Below are 22238 nucleotides of genomic sequence, written 5' to 3'. Positions count from 1 at the left end.
GGGAATAAAACTAAGAGAAACAGAGGAGAATCCAGTGAAAGCGATAATGGTGGGCAGGTGGGCAGTGACAGAGGTAAAGGCTGGCTATTGCGCCCCAGGGTGTGGATGGGGCGGGAGGAGTTACAGGCGGCCCAGCCTCAGCCATGCTGTGGGCAGGTAATTAAGCCCAGAGGGTGTGGGAGTGGAGGGAGCAGAAGGGCCCTTCTGGAGGCGCCAAAGGAAATGCTCCTTCGCCATCTCCGAGGAGGGAAGCCTCCTTTGCAACAGTCCAGCCACAAGGACACAGGCAGCGGGGTCTCCGACCCTGATGCTCCCTCGTGGCCTATTTTGCGGGCCGGCTGCCAGGCAGGCAGGGGACCAGCGTGGCCTTCGTAAAGCAGGCTGGGGTTGCTGGAAAGGGAGGTCGATGGCGTTGGCAAGATGGTGTCTGCACTGGGGTGGTCGGTACCAGGACAGCTTGTCTCTCTTCTGCGATGGTGCTGCCCTCCTCCTCCAAGGAGCATGCGCTGTGTATGGGGCGGAGAGTCCAGGTTGAGTAGGAGGCACACAGCTTCCCTGCGGTCCCGCGGCAGTTCTAGACCTGGTGGAGCTTGGCTTGCTTCGGCCCTTAGATAAATCTGAATCCTCGGGGGCTGGGTGGGAGGGGTGCCGTTCTCTCTCTGCCTCTCCTAGTTTTTTTCACACTAGACTCCACTCTGCATTGTTCCCAGGACGCAGGGCAAGAGTAACGACGGAGCCCACATTCTACTGTCCAAAGTAATAAATCGCCCTACAAAGAGTTACTAAAATCTGTCCCATCCTCCTGCTTTGGTAAAAGTACCTTCACGAGGGTTCGAAGTCTCTGACTCTCTCAGAGTTCCCCCAGGAAGTAGGGGGCATAGGAGAACCAGCCCCCTAGCTCCTCCCACCCCCATTTTTTCCTCCCATCCCTGGCTCTGATTTAGCCCATGTGTCCAGGCTCCACCTAGAGCGCCATGGACAGCTGGCCTTGGGTCTGTTTACTTTCTACTTAAGTCTATGCACAAGTCACTGTAAGGAAATAAGGACAAGAGAGGTAAAGGTTGAGGGTGTGTAGGGGAGGGTGAGCGGGAAACCCGGCCGGAGTCAGATCATGGATGGCCCTGAATTACGGGCTGCAGGGTCTGGACTGTACACAGTGGGGGTGGGTGGGTGGGTGGAGGGAGGGAGTCCCTGAAAGTATTGAGCAGAAGAGAGACGTGATCACAGTTGAGCAGGGGGAGGAGGCCAGCCAGGCAACAGCGTGGAGGCCAGCGGGTGTGTTAGGAGGCTCTGATGACGGCCTGATATTTCTGTTTTGCAGGAAATGATGTTCTACAATGGCTCGTCCAGCGGCTCTGGATCTCCAGTCTGGGTGAGAGCTCGTCTGGCCCTGGGTTACCAAGGATTGCTGTGTGTGCAGCCCGCGAGAATCGCCGCAGGGTAGAGACTGCTTGGAGGCTTAGCCTGGGTCTCTGAGAAATTGACATTTGAATTGAACAGACAAGGCCTTCCTGTGTAAAACAACCAGAATCCAACTGGGGGGACAGAATTGTTTCATACAAAATATTGGCTGGGGGATCCTCCTTATTAGCACGTTCCCCAGCTGATACTCGCCCACAGCCAAGTCCAGGAACCGCATTCCCTCCCTCCTTGATTGACGTGCTGGTAGGATGGAGGCATCTCTTTTGGAGTTTGGGGTGCTGTGTGTGTGGGCCGGGTAGCGAGCTTCTGCCTTCGGCCCCAGCTCTTAACTTCCATGCTTCCACTGCTTCTCCCCAGAGGCACAGAACTTGGGCAACTTCATTGTCAAGTACGGCTACATTTACCCCCTGCAGGACCCCAAGAACCTCATGCTCAAGCCTGACGGCAGCCTCTACCGATTCCAGGTGAGTCGTGGCCTGGACTCTGGATATCAATGTGGGGTTAATCTTACCTGAAAAGATGGTTGCTTGGCTTCACATCCTCACAGATCAGGACTTGCGAAATAAGTGGAGGGCGCTAAGGACGTTTTATCTGTTAAACCACGTGGCTGGGGCCTTACTGGGTCAGAGCCCACTGTCTAAGCGAGGTCTCTTGGTTTCTTTTGTAGACGCCGTATTTCTGGCCGACCCAGCAGTGGCCAGCGGAAGATACAGACTATGGTAACTGCCCTCCCCCTCGTGCCTTTGGTAGTGCTTACCGTGTTGCTTGTCTACTTGCTGCATTTTGGTGGCGTTTGTCTCGCTGTCATCATGACCTTTATATCAGGACACCTGTATTGGGAGTACCTGCGGGAAGGGAGCGGGTCTGCCGCGTTCTCTTCACTGGGCTGAGCACAGCAGCCTCAGGCACAGAGAGCCTGCAGATGTGGTTCTGAAACACGATGATGGGAAATGTCATTGCTTTCTTCCCCAGCCATCTATCTGACCAAGCGAAATATCAAGAAGAAAGGGGTTTTGGAAGAACACGAAAAGGTACAGAGATACTTTCAAGTAAAGGTTATTATACTTGAGTGGAATATAGTCTTGAGTTGTTTTTTTCCCCATTTCCCTCATTGCTACATTCATATGTATCCCCATCCATCCATCCATCCATCATCCATCATCTATCTATCTATCATCCATCTATCTATCATATGTTCATCATCTATCCATCATTTATCCATTCATCTATCATCCATCCAGCCATCATCCATCCATCCATCAATCCATCATCCATCATCCATCATCTATCCATCTATCATCCATTCATCATCCATCTATCCATCATTTGTTCATCATCCATCCATCATTTATCCATTCATCTATCATCCATACAGCCATCATCCATCCATCCATCAATACATCCCGTCATTTATCCATTTGTCTATCATCCATCCAGCTATTGTCCATCCACCCATCCCTCCATTCATCCATCTGTCCACCTGTCCTCTGTCCATTATCCACCCATATATTTAGAAGCAGCTCCCTGAAGTGAATTCTTCCCTATGTTGAGCTTCAGTTTCTCATGCTGTAATTTAAGCCTTTGCTGTCCCCAAACGATATGAATTAATATGTACGATAATGCATATTATTTGGTGAACAGGTTTGAATTTGAGTTTGTAATGGGAAAACAATAGTATAGACTTTTGTTTTAGGCTTGAGAAGTCATTTCTCAAAGAACACATCCCAGCCCTCTCTGTAGGCTAGATTTCTGGGCAGATGGCAACAATTCTGCTGTGTTTTATGCATTACAAACATGTTTTTAGAAGAGCCAGCATCATACCAATGTTAGGTCTTATCTTTTTGGATTTGTGATGCTCTGTTGTTGAGTATTGAGTTTCCATGTTCCTCCCCACACTGTATTCCCTTCTTCCGAATCAGATTTGAGATACATATATTTTTTTAAAAAAAGGCTTTTTGAGAATTTGGTGCTACCCCTTGAATGAGCAGCTTTGCAAAGCTGGGCGAAGGCCCGTTGGCATGCCCTCGTTGACGTAGGGCTTTCTGCCCACTGCATGTGGCATATGTCACGGGCCTCGGTGTTCTTACTGTGTTTTCCTTCCCTAGGAAAACTACGATTTCTTGAACAAAAAAATCAACTACAAGTGGGACTTTGTCATTATGCAGGCCAAAGAGCAGTACAGGTGAGTGAAAGGTCCTGGTCGTCCTCTGGTTGTCCTTCCTCCCTCCCTTCCTTGTGTCCTTTTGGTTAAAATAACCCTTCATTGGGCATTTATGTGTCAAGCATTGGGCTAGGCATAGGGAATATAGAGACACAGTCTAGTGGGCCAGGCTGATGACTGTGATGCTGCAGTGGGATGAGAGCCACAGGTAGGAGTTTGCAGAGGAGCTGTAGACATGACACTGAACTTGGAGGCTGCAAAGGAGGCATCCAGGTGAAGGATGGTGATGGTGCATGGAGTGGCGAGGTGGGAGACACCGTGTTCTAGGCAGACAAGGGATGCCCACTTGACGCAGTTTCTCATAGCAGAAGTGGACAGTGCGAAGCTTGGAACTGGCAGAAGTGGGGATGGAGATAAGGGCCGTGGGGAAATATTTTAAGCAGGGGAGGTATGTAATCAGATTCACATGTTAGCACCACCCACTGCTGCTCTCATTTGCCTGCTGTTCACGTCAGAAATGGAGCTAACATCCTTCTGGAGGGCTCTGTCTCTTTTATTTTAATTTTTTTAAAAATATATTTTTTATTGACTTCAGAGAGGAAGGAAGAGGGAGAGAGAGATAGAAACATCAATGATGAGAGAGAATCACTGTTCGGCTGCCTCCTGCACCTTCCCCCTGCCCCCCGCCCCACCACTGGAGACTGAGCCCGCAACCTAGGCATGTGCTCTGACCGGGAATCGAACCATGACCTCCTAGTTCATAGGTTGACACTCAACAACTGAGCCACACTGGCTGGGCTGAAGAGCCCTATCTTGTCCACAAAGAGCCAGATATAAATGCTGGGGAGGGTGTATTAGTCAGGATGAGGTTAGGCTATTATAACAAACAGTCCCCACAGGGCTTACTTCTCGCTAGTGTCCTAGGGCCACTGTGGGTCACCTGGGGCCCTACATGCTTTGTGCCCACTCCAGGACCTATGCTAAAGGAGCAGCACCGTCTTGGCTTTGTCTGTTTCCAGGGGAGAGAGGCTGTGAGGATGACAGGTGCTGCATGTCACTTCTGCTCACGATTCATTAGCCAAAGCAGGTCCCATGGTTATGCCCAATTTCAAGGGAGGATGGGTGGGGATGTACAATATTTTCTTTTCTGAGAGAGAGGAGAAATTGACTTGTTATTCCACTCATGTATGCATTCATTGGTTGATTCTTGTATGGCCCTGACCAGGGATTGATCTCCCAACCTTGGCATACTGGGAAGATGCTGTAACCAACTGAGCTACCCAGTCAGGCCATGGGGATGTACAGTATTACTGTGTGTAGGTGTGGGAGTCAGGGATATCTGGGGACTGATGCAGTGGCCAGCAAAGTGGATTAAGCCCAGGTGGCCCACCTTCACTCACCTTGCCGGGTCCAGGTCCTGGCAGCTCTAGGCTGGCTAGCGCATGGCGAGGCTGGATGGTGGGGACCCCATTCTCACGAAGCAGCCTGGAACCAGAGTAGCGGTGGGTTAGTCAGGGTTCTCTAAGAAAAGAGAGCCAATCGCGTATACATACACATCGATTTATTATCAGGAATTACAGTTATGGAGGGTTAAGTCCCAAAATCTCTAGTTGGCAAGCTGGAAGCCCAGGAGAGTGGATAGTGTAAGTGCCCGGATGGTGTAAGTGCCCAGCACGAGCTGGGGTGGGACACAGACATTCGGTCCATAGCAGTCTTTTTTATTTTTTTTAAATCCTCACCTGAGGATATTTTTCCATTGATTTTTTTAGAGAGCATGGAAGAGAGAGAAATATCGATGTGAGAGAAACACATCGATCGGTTGCCTCCTGCACAGGCCCCAACCAGGGCCTGAGCCAGGGCGGAACCTGCAACGGAGGCACGTGCCCTTGACCAGAATCGAACCCGGGACCCTTAGGTCTGCAGGCGGATGCTCTATCCACTGAGCCACACCAGCTAGGGCCATAGCAGCCTGTTTGGTTCACCACTGTACTCTCAGTGCTTGGAACGTAGTGGGAGATCAGTACGTACATGAATGAATAAATGAATGTGACACTGTTGCTGAAAAATCATAATATGAAAAAAATTCATAATAGGACAAACTAAAATAATTCCCCGCTTACTGGCTCCCTTGGATTCCATTTGTTACATCTCTCTTCCAATAACACCTATGAGAAGAGCCGCAGAGCGAAGCCGGGAAGGACATGGGAGTAAATTAGCGAGCGACTCTGTTTACAAGGCTGACCAGCGTGATGGACACTTCACAGTGCCCCAGGCTCCGGAGGACAGGGGGCGGGGAGTTAACCTGGTAGAAAATCGAGTTAGGTTGGCAAGGGAAAGTGGGAGCGACGGTGTTTATATTTAACTTCCCCAGGAGGTTGGCGCAACACCCCACTGGAACGGCCCTCCCCACCCATCTGGGTGTCTGGATGTTGTTATGTTATTCACAAGACATTAGCTGGCAAATAGATCTGCCGACGCTGTCTGGTGGAAGGCATGTGCGTCATCCCAGGTTGCCTGGGAAAACAAGCGTCAGCGAGTGTGAGCGCAGGTCGCCGTGGAAATGGGGCTGAATGGGGCCCCGGGCACGATAATGGACGTTGCCCGGCTCCTATAGGAGCAAAGCGCAGTATCATTTCCTCTCCATAATGGGAGAGGGGGAGACGGAGAGACAAGAGGGAAATAAAAAGCCTGTTGGAATAAGAAGATGGGCTCAGAAAAACCCTGGCTTGGCACGCTGTCTTTGAAGTGACAGAGTGGAACTGACAGGCAGGAAGGAACGAACACGCCCCGAGGCCAGCGATTTCCCCATCACGGGCTCTGGCGTTGCTGGCTGCCTGCGAGTCCAGATGTCACGCATGTCGTTCACCAAAGCAGGGAAATGAAGAAGGCAGGCGGTCAGATGGCGCACAGAGCACCACCCACGTTGGCCCAGAGGTGAAGGTGGTGGAGTAGGTTGGACTCTAAGTCTGCCCCTGGGGGTGATTGCACCCCAGCACCATGATCTCAGGCAGAGCTGGACTCTGTCTGGGACCAGAATCCCAGTTCAGGTCCCACCTCTCCCACTTGCTGATGGTGGGACCCCCGGTGGGACATTCAACCTCCCACGAAAAGGTCACTGGGAGGGTTAAGTGATTAGACAGGTGAAAGCATTGAGCAGGGCACCGAGCGCCCCGTGTCGGTGAGCATTGCTGCTGTCATCATCATTACGGCACACACGGATTAGCCGGGCAGATTGGGCGAGTGCTGTGGCTCATCAGGCATGGGGGCCATCACTGAGCAGAAGATACGGAGTCTTCCTGGCCTTCAACATGGCTTCCGAAAGAAGGAACTCTCACCCTTTGCGACAGCATGGAAGGGTGTAGAGCAGGCGTCCTCAAACTACGGCCTGCGGGCCACACGTGGGTGTTTTTGCTGTTTTGTTTTTTTACTTCAAAATAAGATATGTGCAGTGTGCATAGGAATTTGTTCATAGTTTTTTTTAAACTATAGTCCGGCCCTCCAACGGTCTGAGGGACAGTGAACTGGCCCCCTGTTTAAAAAGTTTGAGGACCCCTGGTGTAGAGGGTAGGATGCTAACTAGACGCTGAGTTAGCATCTAAAGAACAAGCAAAAGAGAAACAGACTCATAGATACAGAGAACAGACTGATGGTGGCCAGAGGGGAGGAGGCTGGGGGGACTGGGTGAAAAGGGTGAAGGGATTCAGACGTACAGATTGTTGGTAACAGAACAGTCACGGGGATGGTAACAGTACAGCACAGAGAATATAGTCAATAATATTGTACTAACTATGTATGGGGCCAGGTGGGTACTGGAAATAGCAGGGGGAACACTTGTAAAATCTATGGCTGTCCAACCGCCAAGCTGTGCGCCTGAAACGAATACAAAATCATATCGCGTGCAAGCTGTAATCGAAAGGAAACCTTAACTGTTAATAACCTGAAAAACACACAGGAGGAAAACATGGCTTTTGGCTTTTCAGGACCGGGAAGGAAAGGAATAAAGCAGACAGGTATGCCCTGGACTGCCAGGAGAAGGCGTACTGGCTGGTCCACCGAAGCCCTGTGAGTATTCCTCCCTTGGTTTCACCATCTCTCCCCTGCCTGCCACCCCCACCCTGCACTCTCTGCCCCTGATGCCTCCCACCCCCACCCTGCACTCACCGCCCCTGTTGCCAGCTCAGGACCCTCTGGAGCTGGAACACTGAGGCACGCACGGCAGGGGCTGCCCAGTGTCGAGTTAGCGTCCAGTGCCTCGTGGCTGGAGGAGGAAACGCACGCCTGGATGGGCGCTGCTTGTGGCCCATCTGGTGGTGGTTGAACCACGTGAAATTCCTTAAGCCATCAAACCTCATTAAACTAGAATGAGTTTGTCTTTTAAGGGGACGAGGCCTTTTTTTTTGGCCAGGATACCTTGGAAAAGAAGTCTTAAGAAGAAGAAACTAGGACAAAGGCTCCAAAGCATGAAAATAAAATGCTGTGGAGAATTGACACTCTGCAGAGCCAACGCCATGGCTCCCCCTCCCTCCCTTTCCTGGTCCCCCCTTCCCTCCCCCCCCCCCCCCCCCCGAGGCTGGGATGGGAGGAGGTGAGAGGAAGAGTGTGTGCGGAGCCTCCTTGCTTAGAGCACATTGCATCTCGGGCGGTGGGGCTTGAAGGGCCCGGAGAGACAGGCTGTACATAGGTGATGTGACTTGTCATGGCTCATCCCTGGGAAATGGTGGCCTCATCCGCCACCGTCACCCCTGGGGTTAGCTCTGCTGCCTCCGTTCACGCCTGTGTCAGACCCATGTGCTGCCTATGGATCGTGGGAGGTGGGAGACGAGGAAGGCGTTCTGAAAAGTGAGGAGTTCAAACAAACGTTCTTCCTCTTCCTCCTTGAGTTCTCTTGCTCGCCGGGCAACCAAATTCTCAGAACCGGGAAGCAAACCGGGTCAGTCCAGGTGCCAAAGCTCCCGGATGATGGAACGCCAGGCCTACCAGATTTTGGCTGTTTGGCTTATTTTCTTTCTACACCCAAATATCCCACAGGGGTCCCGTCTTGGGGGCATTTGTTTGGATGACTTGCTGCCGAGGTTAAGGCCCTGGGGTTGATCCCCAAGAAGCTTGCTTGGTTTTGCTTGCTTTCAGCGCCCCTCCTCTGGGTAAACCAGTTGACCACCGCCCAGCACGGGTGCCGGGGGCTGGGTGACGATGGATGACCGGGCCCAGGGCACTGGAGCGCAGGAGTGAGCTCTCTGAGAAGGGGACCAAGCGTTGTTCAGCCTGCATTCAGATGTCTGTTCCTAAAGGGGGAGCCTTGGGGAGGATAAGGGCCAGTGGCAGATAAGCCACTCGTTTGGCAAGGTGCCCTGGTGCCCGGTGGATCCTGGTCCCTGCAGGGTGGGGATGGCTTCCATTGCACACGTGGGACTCTGTGGTGGGGGATGCCCATGTGACTGCATCCCTTGCAAAGTGACACAGACTGGCCCTGCACATGACCTGCCCCGGGTCCCGCTCCTCTGCTCTGTCCCTGAACCCCGGAGGCCTATGGGGGACAAAGTGGAAAACAGATTATCCAAGTTCTCCCCAGTTCTCTTGGGGTGAGCACTCCGCCCCCACACCAGGCAAGTGGCTGAGTGGCTCTTCACTGGATGATTCAGAGGGACCTAAATTTGACAACGTGTCTCTGTGATGACAGCTTTCACCCTCAGCTCGCACACCTCCACCACCTCCCACATTGCCCCACTGTCTCCACCTCCATCACCACCATCACCACGGTTGACATGGTTGCTATCATTATCATCATCATCATCATCATCCCCACCGACCTGAATCCGAGGATTTTCAGTGTGCTGAACACAGCCCTCCGCATCCATCTACAATAGCTGCCTTTCGAGTATTTCATTCTCGCAGTCCGGTGTGGGAGGCAATATTATGAGTTCCATGCTGCCAATAAGGAAGCTGAGGCTCAGGGATGTTGCTTAGTGGCCAGAGGCACACAGCTAGTGCGTACCGGAGTATCGGAACCCACAGACTGCACGGCCTTTCTCTCTTAGGCCCTATACTCTGGTCTCCCAGGACCATGCCACGTGATGTCTTAGTGCGTGTAAGACCCTTTTGCAGCCTCCTTGGTCATGAGAGCGTGGCATCGGTCCCCGCTGCTCCAACAACCAGGCCGCCCGGGCTCACAGGAGCCTGGTCCCTCTGTGACAGCACCGGGGAGCCGAGTTCAGAACGAGGCTTTGACGCACGCGGAGCAGTTGTAAAAAATTCCCTGGACACAAAACTCTTCGCATCCAGTCTCTCTCTTACTGCTCCCTGAAGTCGAAACCGGATCGTCCAAGATGAGGCCAGAGGGCCTGTGGGTCCTGCCCCCTCCACTTTCTTAAGACACTCACAGCCTCTTGGGGCCCAAGAGCACTGGGGTTAGGGCCATGTTCTGCTTGGAGAGTGTCCAGTTTGAAGTCTGTCTCAGCCTTCAAGTTGAGCAAAACCAGGAAGCCCGGGAGCTCAGCACTGTCAGACTGTCTCCCAGAGACCCAAACAGACTCTCAGTTCACTGGGAATGAAGCCAGCCAGGCAGACAAAGCACTTGGCTCGGTGGCGTGTGGGACAGCCTGCATGTGAACTGACGGGGACCCATTGTTGTGGGCGGGACACGGCCTGCAGTTACCCAATCAGTTTATTCTCCTGTTCACTGGTCTGTCCACTAGTCCGTGAAACATTCACGAGGCCCCGACTCTGTGCCAGCTAAGCCGTGAAGGTCCTGGGCATAAAATAACTCGAGCTAGAAGTCGTCAAGTGCCTACTGCATGCCTGTGTTAAGCTTTTGGCACAGATGGTCCCATTGACCCGGGGATGATGCTATGAAGTAGGGAGTAGCAGCATCCCCATTATCCAGATGGGGAGATCAAGGATCAGGGAGGTTCAGGAGCTTGCACGGGTGAACCTGTACTGTACAGAATGCCAGGGCAGCTAGCTGGGGGAGGCGGGGTCCTGCGTCAGATGGGGGATCCAGGAACACCTGTTCGTGGAAGTGACATTCAAGCCAAGATCTGCTTCGAGCAGGTTTCTCCAGCCTGTCTACCCAAACTCATCTCCCTGCTTCAGCCTCTTTCCCTGGTTTTATTTTGTTTATGAAACTATTTGGAATTTTATTTATTACTAGAGGCTCGGTACACGGATTCATGCTCTGGTGGGGTCCCTCAGCCTGGCCTGCGCCCTCTCGCAATCTGGGACCCCTCAGGGGGATGTCGGACTGCTGGTTTTGGCCCAATCCCCACAGGCCAGGCTGAGGGACTGCACCGGTGCATGAATCTGTGCACTGGGCCTCTAGCATGTATATAAGATCTTTGGTTAATCTCTTCTCACCCTCCCCCCTTCTATCTCCCCCCTTCCCTCTGAGATTCATCAGTTTGTTCCATGTTTCCATGCTTGTGCATTGAGCGTCTGCCCCCTGGTGGTCAGTGCGCATCATAGAAACCAGTCACACGGTTGCACAGTTGCTTAGGCTTTTATGTATAGACTAGAGGCCCGATGCACAAAATTCATGCATGGGGGGAGGGGGGTGTCCCTCGGCCCGGCCTGCACCCTCTCGCAATCTGGGACCCCTTGGGGGACCAGGCCTACACTGGCAGTCAGACATCCCTCTTGCAATCTGGGACCCCTCACTCCTAACTGCCTCTCTGCTCGCTCCTAACTGTCTGCCTGCTCGCTCCTTACCCCTTGGCTCACCAGCTGTGAGCCTGGCTTCTGGCTGAGCGGTGCTCCCACTGTGGGAGCACACTGACCACCAGGGGGCAGCTCCTGTGCTAAGCATCTGCCTCCTGGTGGTCAGTGCGCATCATAGTGACCGGTTGTTCTGGTCGTTTTGCCGTATTGGTCACTGGGCTTTTATATATAGAGATTTGTTTTCTGTCCCATGCACCAAAGGGTCTGAACGGATACGTTAGGGAAGACAGTGATGATGAGAGAAAGTGAGGAGAGCAAGAGAGGGAACAGGAGGGGCTTGGTTGGAGTGTCAGCTGGCAGTCACCACAGGGACCCGTTGCCCTTGTTTCCTGGGCACTGACAGGCAGCTCTGGGTTATCTCTGTTCAAGCATCTCCTTGCGTGTCAGATACCACATCAACTGTGGCTCTGGTGACTATCGTGGGAACAAAAACTTTCGCTACCTGATGAATGAATGAATGAATGAATGAATGGAGCCTGGGGGTTTCCCCAACAGGCAGAAGCAGAAAGGCAGCCCCCCTGGGGAGTTTTGAAGGCAGGGTGCTGGGATGGGACCACAGCTCTATAGGCACAGCTGAGACTTATGCAAAGGCCGAGAGGAGGCAGGTGCCCGGGCAGCGGGGCAGCCCTTCTGTAGAGCTGAAGAGAGCCGGGAGGGCTGGCACTGGACAGGCTGGCAAAATAATAGAGCCCCACGGGCGGCCCAGCTCTGAGTCCAAGGCTGTCTGGTCTGCGCAGCCCTGTGCCGATGATGGTTACGCAGGTGCAGCACTGAGCACTCGGGCGGCCACATTTATATAAAAGCATGAGTCAAGTTCAAGGGAAAGAGTTGGAGAACTAATTCAAGACTCAAGATGACTGCACTGGCACCGTGGAAGTGTGAGCGTGTGTGCACTCAGAGTGGGTCTGTGTGTGAGAGAATGTGTGTGAGCGTATAAATGCGACTGCGTGTGATAGTGGATGTATTTGTGTGAGATGTGAAAGTGGTGTGAGAATATGTGTGTGTTTGAGTGTGTGAGTATGTGTATGTTTGTGTATGTTTGTGTGTGTGTGTGTGTGTGTGTGTGTGTGTGTGTGTGTGTGAAGTCTTCAATTAAGCTGGGGGTTTCTTATACCAGACGGAGGGGGCAATTCCTGGAACCCACTGTAGGCAAAGGCACTGATTCTGGTGGCCCCCTGCACCCCTATGCTGGGTTAGAGCCCATTGAAGGCTGGCTTGGACTTCTGTACTGTCCCTTCATAGCACTTGTTATAGCTGTAGTTCCTCATTTGTGTGATTAATTGCTGAGTGGCTGCCTCCTCCTGAGACCTGCTGGGGATGTTGGAGGCAGGGGTCCCTGTCACATGCACCACGGGCTCCCCAGGGCTGAGCACAATGCCAGCCACAGGAAGTAGCTGCTAGATTTGTTGACTGAGGTCCACATGTAACAACAACTCAGGTGAGGACAGCCCTCCCCTTTCCTTGTCCTCCTCCCACCCACTTCCTACTTCTTTCTTTCTCTTCCCTGCCTAGGCGGTATGCCCAACATTTGCCCCGCATGGTAGCCTGCTGAGCTAAGTTGCCAGATTTAGCAAATAAAATCCATTATGCCCAATTAAACTTGAATTTCAGATAAACAGCAAATGATATATGTCCCAATATTTTGATACTTATTGTATGCTTCTACTAAACACATATGGAATATATTTTTAGGCCAAATGATATAATCAAACTATTTGTTATTTATCTGAAATTCAAACTGAACCGGGCATCCTAAAGTTTATTTGGCAACCATACTTCTGAGCTAAAAAATGTGACTGATCCTGTTGATGAGGCTGAATCTGATGGGGAGAAAGCCCAGATGCTTCCTGTCTCTGCTCCAGTGAAGTCAGCCTAGTTAATCACACGAGAACTTGATGGGTGCCTGGCACCCAACCAGCACAGAGGAAAGTGCAAGAGCCGAACTGCTGGCCTCAGAGAATTGGGAGAGACCAGGCCAGATTGGCTGGGGAGCGGGTGGCCTGATCGAGAAGGGAACTGACCAAGATTGAGACCCAGCTTTGGGCCAGGCCTCTATTTACACACACAGTCTTGGGATGAACACAATCCCTTGCTCAGTAATAGCGGCCCTCTGCTGAGCGAGCTTCACACTCCATCTTGTTAAATCCTCACAAGAACCTGACAGGCAGGAAAAGCATCTCCATTTCTCAGAAAGGAAGCGTGTGCAGAGAGAAATACTTTCCAAGACCTTCCTCGGAGCTAGGAAGTGGCAGGACTAGGATTAGATCCCAGAGGTGCCTGGCTGAAGCCTGGACTCTGAAGCACTGCACTGTGGGGTAGGGAAGGAGCCTGGGAGGAGTCGAGAGTCCCATGTGTTAATCTCAGTGAACTCTTATTAAAGTTGAGTGTTATTTGTACATCAGTTCATCCATCCATTACCCATCTACTTCCCCATTTATTCATCCATCCATGCAACCATCCATCTACCCACCCACTCACCAGAGCATCCACCCACACATCTATCTACCCATTATCCACCTACTGACCCATCCCTCCCTCCATTCATCCATACACCTACCCACCTATCTACCCATCTACTCATCCACTCGTCCATCTATCCACCCACCCATTCATCTACCCATCACCCACTTATTCACCCACCCACCCGTCCATCAGTGCATGCATGTATCTCCCCATCCTACTGCGTTAGGTTCTGGGGATGCTGTGGTGGCGGAACAGCTCATGAAGCTCACCAGAGAGTCTTACACCCTTGTAGCTCCCCTTCTCTGGGTAAACCAGGGCCACAAGCCCTTCTCAGCTCACTCTCACAATTGGCAGCGTAGCCAAGACCCAAAGTTAATTAGAAACTGGAGACTCTCCCAGCAGTGGTCCTTATGTTATTTTTATCCCATTCAGCCAGGAATGAACAACGTGCTGGACTATGGCCTGGACCGAGTGACCAATCCGAATGAAGTTCAGGTAAACCAGGTAGGTCTCTGCTGCATACTTTGGGCGGACAGGGCCTAGGTCAGGGTCTTCGTCTGGGAAGATGCCCATATGTCTATTGTCTAGTTGTGTCTTTTGGGGCAATGATACCTCCCCTTGGAGAGTGCCTAAGAGGAGGACTATGGGCTCTGTGGCATCCGCGTGGGGGGCAGGGAGGCCATGGCCAGGGCCCTGCATAAAGAAAGACAAGAGATCTAGAGTGCAGGTCGGAGCCAATGGGATCCAGATGGTTGGCTTTCAGATTTTTCTGAATCACTTCTTCCTTTGAAAATCTGATGAAAGTTATGAAAGCATTCCTCCTAAAGACTCCTAGACTGACATTTTGCATACAATTCCAGCCAGTTCCCGGACTCCCTGAAGCTTTATAGGCCCCAGGCTTAAAACCTTGGAGTCAACTTTGGGTTTAAACCTTCATCCTGGAATGTCACACTTTTTTTATTATTATTTTTTTATCTCAATAGGGTGGGATCTTTGCAAAGGTTCTCCTAAGCTTTTGTTTTAAAGGGGTTCTTTTTCCCCAATTCAGCTACCATTTATGATGGATGGCCAATTTCCTATGATGGTTTCTTAGCTAAAGAACTGCAATTCATAAGCTGTTGAAACAGCGAGCATTCTGGGCAGGGTTTCTCAAACCTAGCACTACTGTTTTGAGCTGTCCTGTGCAGTGTAGGATGGTTAGCATATCCTGGCCTCTACCCACTGGATGCCATTAACATGGTGCCTTTCCCTGCCCGCCTCTCAGTCCTGACAATCACAGATGTTTCCAGACGCTGTCCCATGCACCTTGGGGGACAAACTTATCGTGGATGAGAACCACTGATCCCAGTATACCAGCCTAAACCCCGTTGCAACTGGTTTGAGATGGTTTCGTTGGTTTCTGCCTAACGCTGTCTTTGGGCAGCAAGGGGTCAGTGACCTCTTTAGCCTAGCGTGTCATCTCTAAGCGTTGGTATTGCCTTAAGGCCTGAGTGGGATCCAGGAGGGAGAAGGAAGTCAGCGGGGAAAGAAAAAGAAGCAGGAACAAGGAGGCCGCGAGGCAGCTGTGACCTGTATACTTTTGCCCTCTGGGACCCAGAACTCAAAATGGCCCTGGGGACCTCCAACCAGTGCCTTCGACAGATGCCCAGGGATGGAGTCCGTCTGGAGAGAGATTCCGTGTCCCCAGAGGGTACCACGGGGTTGGGTGGCATTGCTAAGCCCCTTGTCCACGACTCAAAGTGACCCTTCCTTTGATACACTGTCAGCCTTCAGCGGCCTTTTCCACGTTCCCCTCGTCAGATGACAGATAATTGCTGAGGCCTTGTCGCTTGGTTGCCACGGAAACAGAATCATCAAGGCAGATACTGAACCTGGCTGGAAGATGTGCTTTTCGTGTTTTCATTTTTTATGGGGAGCTGGCAGCTCTGGAAACCGCTGTGGTGGAGGTGGGGAGGGCAGAGGTGGGAAGCACAGCGCCCTCCCTGGTCAGGCTCGGAGGAGACTGTCTCCTGTGCCCTCCGCTTTCAAAGCCCATTTCTTCATCGCCTGGGTCAGAGGGTGTGGGGCAAAGGGCTTGTCTGTCTGCTGATGTTTGCCACGGGGCTGCTTTCACTTTGTTTACCATTGTCTTCTCTCCCTCTCTCTCTCTCTCTCTCTCTCTCTCTCTCTCTCTCTCTCTCTCTCTCTCTCCAGCTCCCTTTCTCCTGTCTGCACTCTGGCTGTTGTGGAGAATTAAGAAGAATTAAGAATTCTCACGTAGGCGGGGCCCTCCCTCCTGTCCCCTCAGCCAGCCCCAGCGGGTGCCTGATCAGCTGTTAGGGAAACAGAGGCTGCTGCTGGGTTTTATCTGTCTGCAACATTTCCCCAGTTTGACTCAGTGTTCCCTGTTTTTCGGGGTTTACCTGCCCTGAGAGGAGGGGGTGGTGAGAGTGTGGAGTGTCTCCTGGCATAGCTAGCTGCCTGCCTGCTGTCTCCTCTCTTCTGCTTTGCATTCACTGTGTCAGTTCTGAATTTCCTGGTTCCCGACTTGCTCTCAAAAGCTTGCCTACCCTGATTCCTCAGGCCTCTCCCCGTCTGTGGTTTGCTCTGTGCTTGCCCCCGCACCCCCACCCCTCACCTCTTGTTTTTGCAGATCCCTGCCTGGCTGCCTGATCCCAGGGTCCTGGCTTGTCCCTGTTCTGGGCTCCTGCACTTCTGGGCACAGTGGCCCGAGGGCCTCACAGGTCAGGGCCCTGACCCCTGCTGCCCTGGGTTTATTGTCTGCAGCCCGCATCCGGCGCTCAAGGCCAAGGAGGTGGCCGCAGAGCTGTGTCAATAAGCTCTAGCTCTGTCCCTATTTGGGCAAATCTGCAAGCGAAAAATAATAAGCTAGAATCCCAAGAATGCAGGGCATTTGGAGATTCCTTACACAGAGCAACTCACTGTGCAAAGTGTGTGACCCGGATGAGGAATAGAGAGAAATGACCCCAGTCCAGGAGGGCCAACTCTGGGAAGGCAGGGGATCTGTGCGTGAACTCCAGGGTCAAAAAATGTTATTATTTTATCAGGAGGTGGTTTACTTCGAATTGCTTACAAGTATGTGTATTTTTTAATAACTTCACTTTATTTAAAATTAATGTTTCTTATGGCCTTGGGCTAAGTAATACTTTTGATAGGTTTATGAGGTTTGGCAAATAAAAATGTAGGATGGCCAATTACATTTGAATTCCAGGTAAACAACAAGTAACTTTTGTAGTATGTACCAAAGATTGCATGGGCATGCTGTGTTTTATCTTGTAAGTAGGGCCAAAGCCATGCCACTCGTGTTCTCAGCAGCAGTCTGTGAGCCCTAAGCCACTGGCCATAGTCACCTGTCTATTGTCTCTGAATCCCTTCTTTTTCTATCTCCTTTCACTGATGAGAAAACAGAGGCTTTGAAATGTTAAAAATCTCATCCATAGTCATGTAGCCAACAAACCACAGAACCAGGATTTTGACCTTGGTTTGATCCCCACATCCACAGTCTTTCTTCCACCCGCCTTCCCATCAGATTTTCTCTTGGTCTTTTAGGGACGTCCAGAACACTCACCCCCACTCCCCATACACCCACACACCCCTAGAAGGACAGAGATGCCCTGTGTCAATCTAGAGCAGTGGTCGGCAAACTGCGGCTCGCGAGCCACATGCGGCTCTTTGGCCCCTTGAGTGCAGCTCTTCCACAAAATACCATGTGCGCGCACACACAGTGCGACTGAAACTTCGTGGCCCTTGCGCAGAAGTCGGTTTTCGGCTCTCAAAAGAAATTTCAATCGTTGTACTGTTGATATTTGGCTCTGCTGACTAATGAGTTTGCCGACCACTGATCTAGAGGAAGTCATCCTATGGGCAGCTGTCTTTAAAGCTAGAAATAAATGCTACAGTCCACGTGGCCCCTCCCAGGTGGAGGTGGGGGAACCCCAGATGCAGCTGGATCTTATGATCGGAGAGCTCACTGCAGTCTGATTCCCGGAAGGTTGCTGGTCATCCCGGGAATCCGAAACCCAACAGCGAACCACACCACCGAGGCAGGGCCCTAAGAGGGTACTAGAAGCCAATGAAGTGCATTAGCCTATGAAACATTTTGAACCCGGAAGACTGAGACAATGGCCCCAGAAACAAGCATTTGAGGCCAAAGTCAGACCACGCTAGGTAGAGTAGAAATGCCCGCAAGGACAGCCCGCCGTGGAGCCTGGAGAACATCAGGGCAGACTTGTCTGTGATCGTCCACGCAGGAGCCCCGTGGCCGCAGAACGGTGGCCGACAGGAAGTTGGATCTTGGGACCCAGGCACTTGGAAGGAGGGTGTTTAGGATGCGGGCTGCTGAGCGCAGGCCTCGTACGATTTTGACCTTTACCATCATTACTATCTCCCCTGCTCCCAGCTCTACTGAGATATTGACGTGTAACATATCTAAGCTTAAGTGATGATTAGAGACATGTGGCAACACATGACCACCATAAGGTTAGTGAACACCTACCTCTGTCCCCTCGCATAATTACGGTTGTGTGTGTGTGTTGACAACATTTAAGAGCTACTCGATCAACAACTTCCAGGCCTGCACTGCAGCATTGCTAAGTACAGTCACCACGCTGTGCACCGGGTCCCCAGATCTTATCTCTCTCAGCGCCCGGAGTTGGTTTTATCTCCACGATGTGAATTAAAGAGCGTTTCCCGGGTTTGTGTTCCTTCTCGGCGCTGGGGCTCCAGCTCTCTTTTTCGTTTGAATTTTACTTGAAATGGCTGTCATTCTATTTGGCATCGTCCTCAGCGTCAGGGCAAGGAGGAAACCCGGGTCACGAGCAGGCTATTTTCTGTTTCTCGTGGGTCCCTCCTCAGCTTCGCAAAAGGCAGAGCGGGGTTCGAACCTTGGCCCGGCCACTTCCTGACAAGGCGTTGCTGAAAAAGTTGCCCATAACCTAGTCCAGTCTCAGCGCTGAAGGTGGGAACCCTAAAACCTCTCTCCCTTACACAGGTGTCAGGGCTGCACGAGGTGCACATGGCTTCGCGCTAATTGCTAAGTGGTGGTTGTTATGCAACAGTCCAGCTTCCCCTGTGAGCAGAGGGCAGAGGCCAGTCCGTACCATTTTTAATCCATTTCAGCAGACTAGAACAGAAGAATCTGATTACGTTAGGTTTGCATGCAAATCTGCTGTGGCCCCAGGGGCCTTTCCTACCCGAAGTGTGTGTCTTCTGAAACGGCGCCCAATGTGGAGACAGAATGGGAACGAAAAACCTCTCCCCACTTCCCCACCCGGGAAAAGGATTTCCTGTGAAAAGCAAGTGCATAAAAAAAAATCTGATGAAGCAAACTAAAAACCAGCAAGGATTAGAAAGGAGAGACGTGTACATGACATTCTAGGTCAGAACCTCCTGGCCCATAAGTTATTATTAACTGGCTGAGGAAAATAGTATACTCCTTGGCCTTTTTACAAAAAAAAAAATAAAAAAAATCTATATCTATATCTATATCTATATCTATATCTATATCTATATCTATATCTATATCTATCTATCTACACTAATAAAAGAGAAAGATGCAAATTGACTGTACCTTTGTGATGCCCACCAGCCAATCAGGAGCGAGTATGCAAATTAACCCAACAAAGATGGCAGGTTAATTTGCATACACAGGCATCAAGTGCGGGCGTGCCGCACTGCCCCAGCTGCTCCGGGCCTCTGGGCAGCATGGGAAGGCGGAAAGGCAGCTCTGGGCCGGAGCAAAGGCGGTGCCGGCAGCCAGGGGAAGGAGGGCCCATTCTTGCATGAATCTTTGTGCATCGGGCCTCTTGTGTGTGTGTGTGTGTGTGTGTGTGTGTATTGATTTCAGAGAGGAAGGGAGAGGGAGAGAAAGATAGAAACATCCATGAGAGAGAATCACTGATTGACTGCCTCCTGCATGCCCCACACTGGGGATCGAGCCTGAAACCCAGGTATGTGCCCTGACCAGGAATTGAACCCTGTTCTTCTAGTTCATAGGTTAACGCTCAACCACTGAGCCTCACCGGCTGGGCCCCTGTGTGATCCCTGTCCCCCACTTGTGGTATTGGTGAAGCTGTTACGAATGAATCAGGAATGAGTCTCACCATTCATTCAGCTCTCTCTCTCCTGTGAGAGGAGAAACAAACACTCAAGCCGGTTCCCCATCTTTCTCTCTCATTCCATTTCAGCTGGTCCGGTAGGCACGACAGTAGGTGGGGGCCAACCCCAAACTTAGTCTTTCCTGCATCTTGGCTTTTAGGAGAGCAGGGTCAAGTCACAGTGGTAAATCCTACACCTCCCTTCCCCAAGTCTCTCAGTTGATCGAATTCTCCAATAGTTGCCTAGCATAGGGTGGAGGTGGTGGTGAGGGGGAAATTCTATCTTCTCAGTAAGAGGAGATGGACAGTTTTCTCATGGGGAGTGTGTTTTTATTTTCCAAATGGGCCTTTGAACTGTGATGATTTCATGGCATCTGTTTAATGGCTCTGGCTTCTTTGTTTTACAGAAACAAACAATCACTGCTGTCAAAAAAGAGGTAATTCGCCTCCCAGTTCCAGGGACGTTTGATTTTAAATCCTCCAACACATTACATGTACTTGGGCTTGAGGCTCTGCACTCGGCAATGAAATGAAAGCCACGTGTAAAGTTCAGAGGACTGTTTACAAATGAATGGACAGCACAGAATGGCAAAGCATCTTCTGTGAGATCTGAATGGGGCTGATGCTGGACTCGGGTTCTGAGACACTCTCAGGAGGCACCTATCAAATGCTGTAGGGTCTGCATCCCCGCCATGGCCCTGGTCCTACAATTACAGGGCTGTTCAGAATTTTCCCAGGGTGGCACATGGCCTATTTCGACATATTTTGTATCCAGGGCCCAAGACAGAGCCCTGGTAATCGTTGGCCATTGAGGTTAGATCTGCTTGGTTAACCATCTGTCCTCATAGCTTGGTTTAATGCTTCTTAGAATTCTCTCTTCCACCTCCTTCCCTCCCCGCCCCTGCCCTCCCCCCCCACCCCCCCAGTTGATGCTTTTTCCAAGAACAACACATGATGGGTGAAGAAGGCCCCTCATTTGAAGTTTGGGGTCACCCCTCTACTGTGGGCCTGAACCCTGCTGGTACTGAGGTGTCTGGCTTGAGGGGATGGAATGGGATGCCGTGAAGGGTATATGGTGTCTAGTTCTGGAGGTCATCTGTGAATATCAGTGTTAGTGACACCCAAGGGTGGGGCAGTTGGACATCTAACGACCGTGTCTCTTCCAGATCATGTATTACCAACAGGCCTTAATGAGGTCCACGGTGAAGTCTTCGGTGTCCCTTGGAGGGTATGTTCCTAATTTGTTGGTCTTGCTGAGGTTTGAACAGCAGATAGGCAAGAAGAGAACTTTTGCTTTAAGGCAAACTTGAGAGGTCATAGACTGACTTAAGATCCTAATGAACTCTGCGGGACAAGAGGGGTCTCTTGGGGGTTAAGTCACTGGTGGTCCACTCGGTGCAAGTCTCCAGGTCTCGTCTTGGGTTCGGCAAAATCCGGGGTGGGTGAGGTTCTGTACAAGTCTGTCACCTCTTTTGTGGGTGGGAAGGTGGGGAGAGTTCACGGACTGAACTCTACGGGGATCCATCATAGCCTGTGTTCCTAGCATCACCTTCCAAACTCACTGGGGAAAGGTGGGTTGTGTTCACTGAGTCAGTGTACTATTAAGTGTCCGTTATTAATCTCTGACCTAAAATCCAATCAGGACACATTGGAAATGTAGGTTTGGTTTGTTGAATGTTCAGGCTACCCTGACCCAGTCCCCCGCAGGACATTATCTGAGACACACAAAGGGTTTCATGTCAAGATACAATGTCACAAGCCTGCATTTTTTATTAAATTAAAAAGGGACTGGGTTGGGAGACAGCACTCCATTTCACAAGTAGAATGGGGATAGATTTTCGTCAGATGCCTGCGAATCTGAGTGCTGTTAGAGCATTTTCCCGAGAAGGCGGTAATAAGTAGGCAACTAAATCGATAAGAAAAGGAGGACAGGCTGGTCAGTCAGCCCGAGCATGGACTTAGACTCTTGGGTGTTGAACTCCTAGGAAATTTCTTCCATTTGCTTTGCAGGATCGTCAAGTACAGTGAGCAGTTTTCGTCCAATGACGCCATCATGTCAGGCTGCCTCCCCAGCAATCCCTGGATAACAGATGACACCCAGTTCTGGGATTTAAATGCCAAATTGTATGTATTCGATATATTGGTTTTCTTTCTTTTTTTTTTTTTTAAATATATTTTATTGATTTTTTACAGAGAGGGATAGAGAGTTAGAAACATCGATCAGCTGCCTCTTGCACACCCCCTACTGGGGATGTGCCCGCAACCAAGTACATGCCCTTGACCGGAATCGAACCTGGGACCCTTGAGTCCGCAGGCTGACGCTCTATCCACTGAGCCAAACCGGTTTCGGCGATATATTGGTTTTCTAAACATAGCTTTTTGACTTA

The 22238-nt window shown here is 51.1% G+C and overlaps 1 protein-coding gene across 2 annotated transcripts in view; it reads left to right on the top strand.

Annotated features, from left to right (window-relative positions):
• The window catches only part of RGS9 (regulator of G protein signaling 9), a 50416-nt gene that overhangs the window by 11207 nt on the left and 16971 nt on the right, over positions 1–22238 (top strand). The window contains exons 3-12 of one of the 2 annotated variants that reach the window (XM_008149397.3): positions 1322–1372; positions 1780–1886; positions 2090–2141; positions 2395–2453; positions 3528–3604; positions 7564–7645; positions 14189–14251; positions 20259–20288; positions 21018–21079; positions 21862–21975. In XM_008149397.3, coding sequence (XP_008147619.1) covers positions 1322–1372; positions 1780–1886; positions 2090–2141; positions 2395–2453; positions 3528–3604; positions 7564–7645; positions 14189–14251; positions 20259–20288; positions 21018–21079; positions 21862–21975 — 697 coding nt within the window. Of the gene's footprint in view, positions 1–1321; positions 1373–1779; positions 1887–2089; positions 2142–2394; positions 2454–3527; positions 3605–7563; positions 7646–14188; positions 14261–20258; positions 20289–21017; positions 21080–21861; positions 21976–22238 lie in introns of both variants that reach the window. The other variant, XM_008149396.3, reaches the window with a different exon arrangement.

This window comes from Eptesicus fuscus, chromosome 20 (genome assembly GCF_027574615.1).
Source record: "Eptesicus fuscus isolate TK198812 chromosome 20, DD_ASM_mEF_20220401, whole genome shotgun sequence".
Lineage (NCBI taxonomy): Eukaryota > Metazoa > Chordata > Mammalia > Chiroptera > Vespertilionidae > Eptesicus > Eptesicus fuscus.
This window is presented reverse-complemented; position numbering and strand designations above follow the sequence as displayed.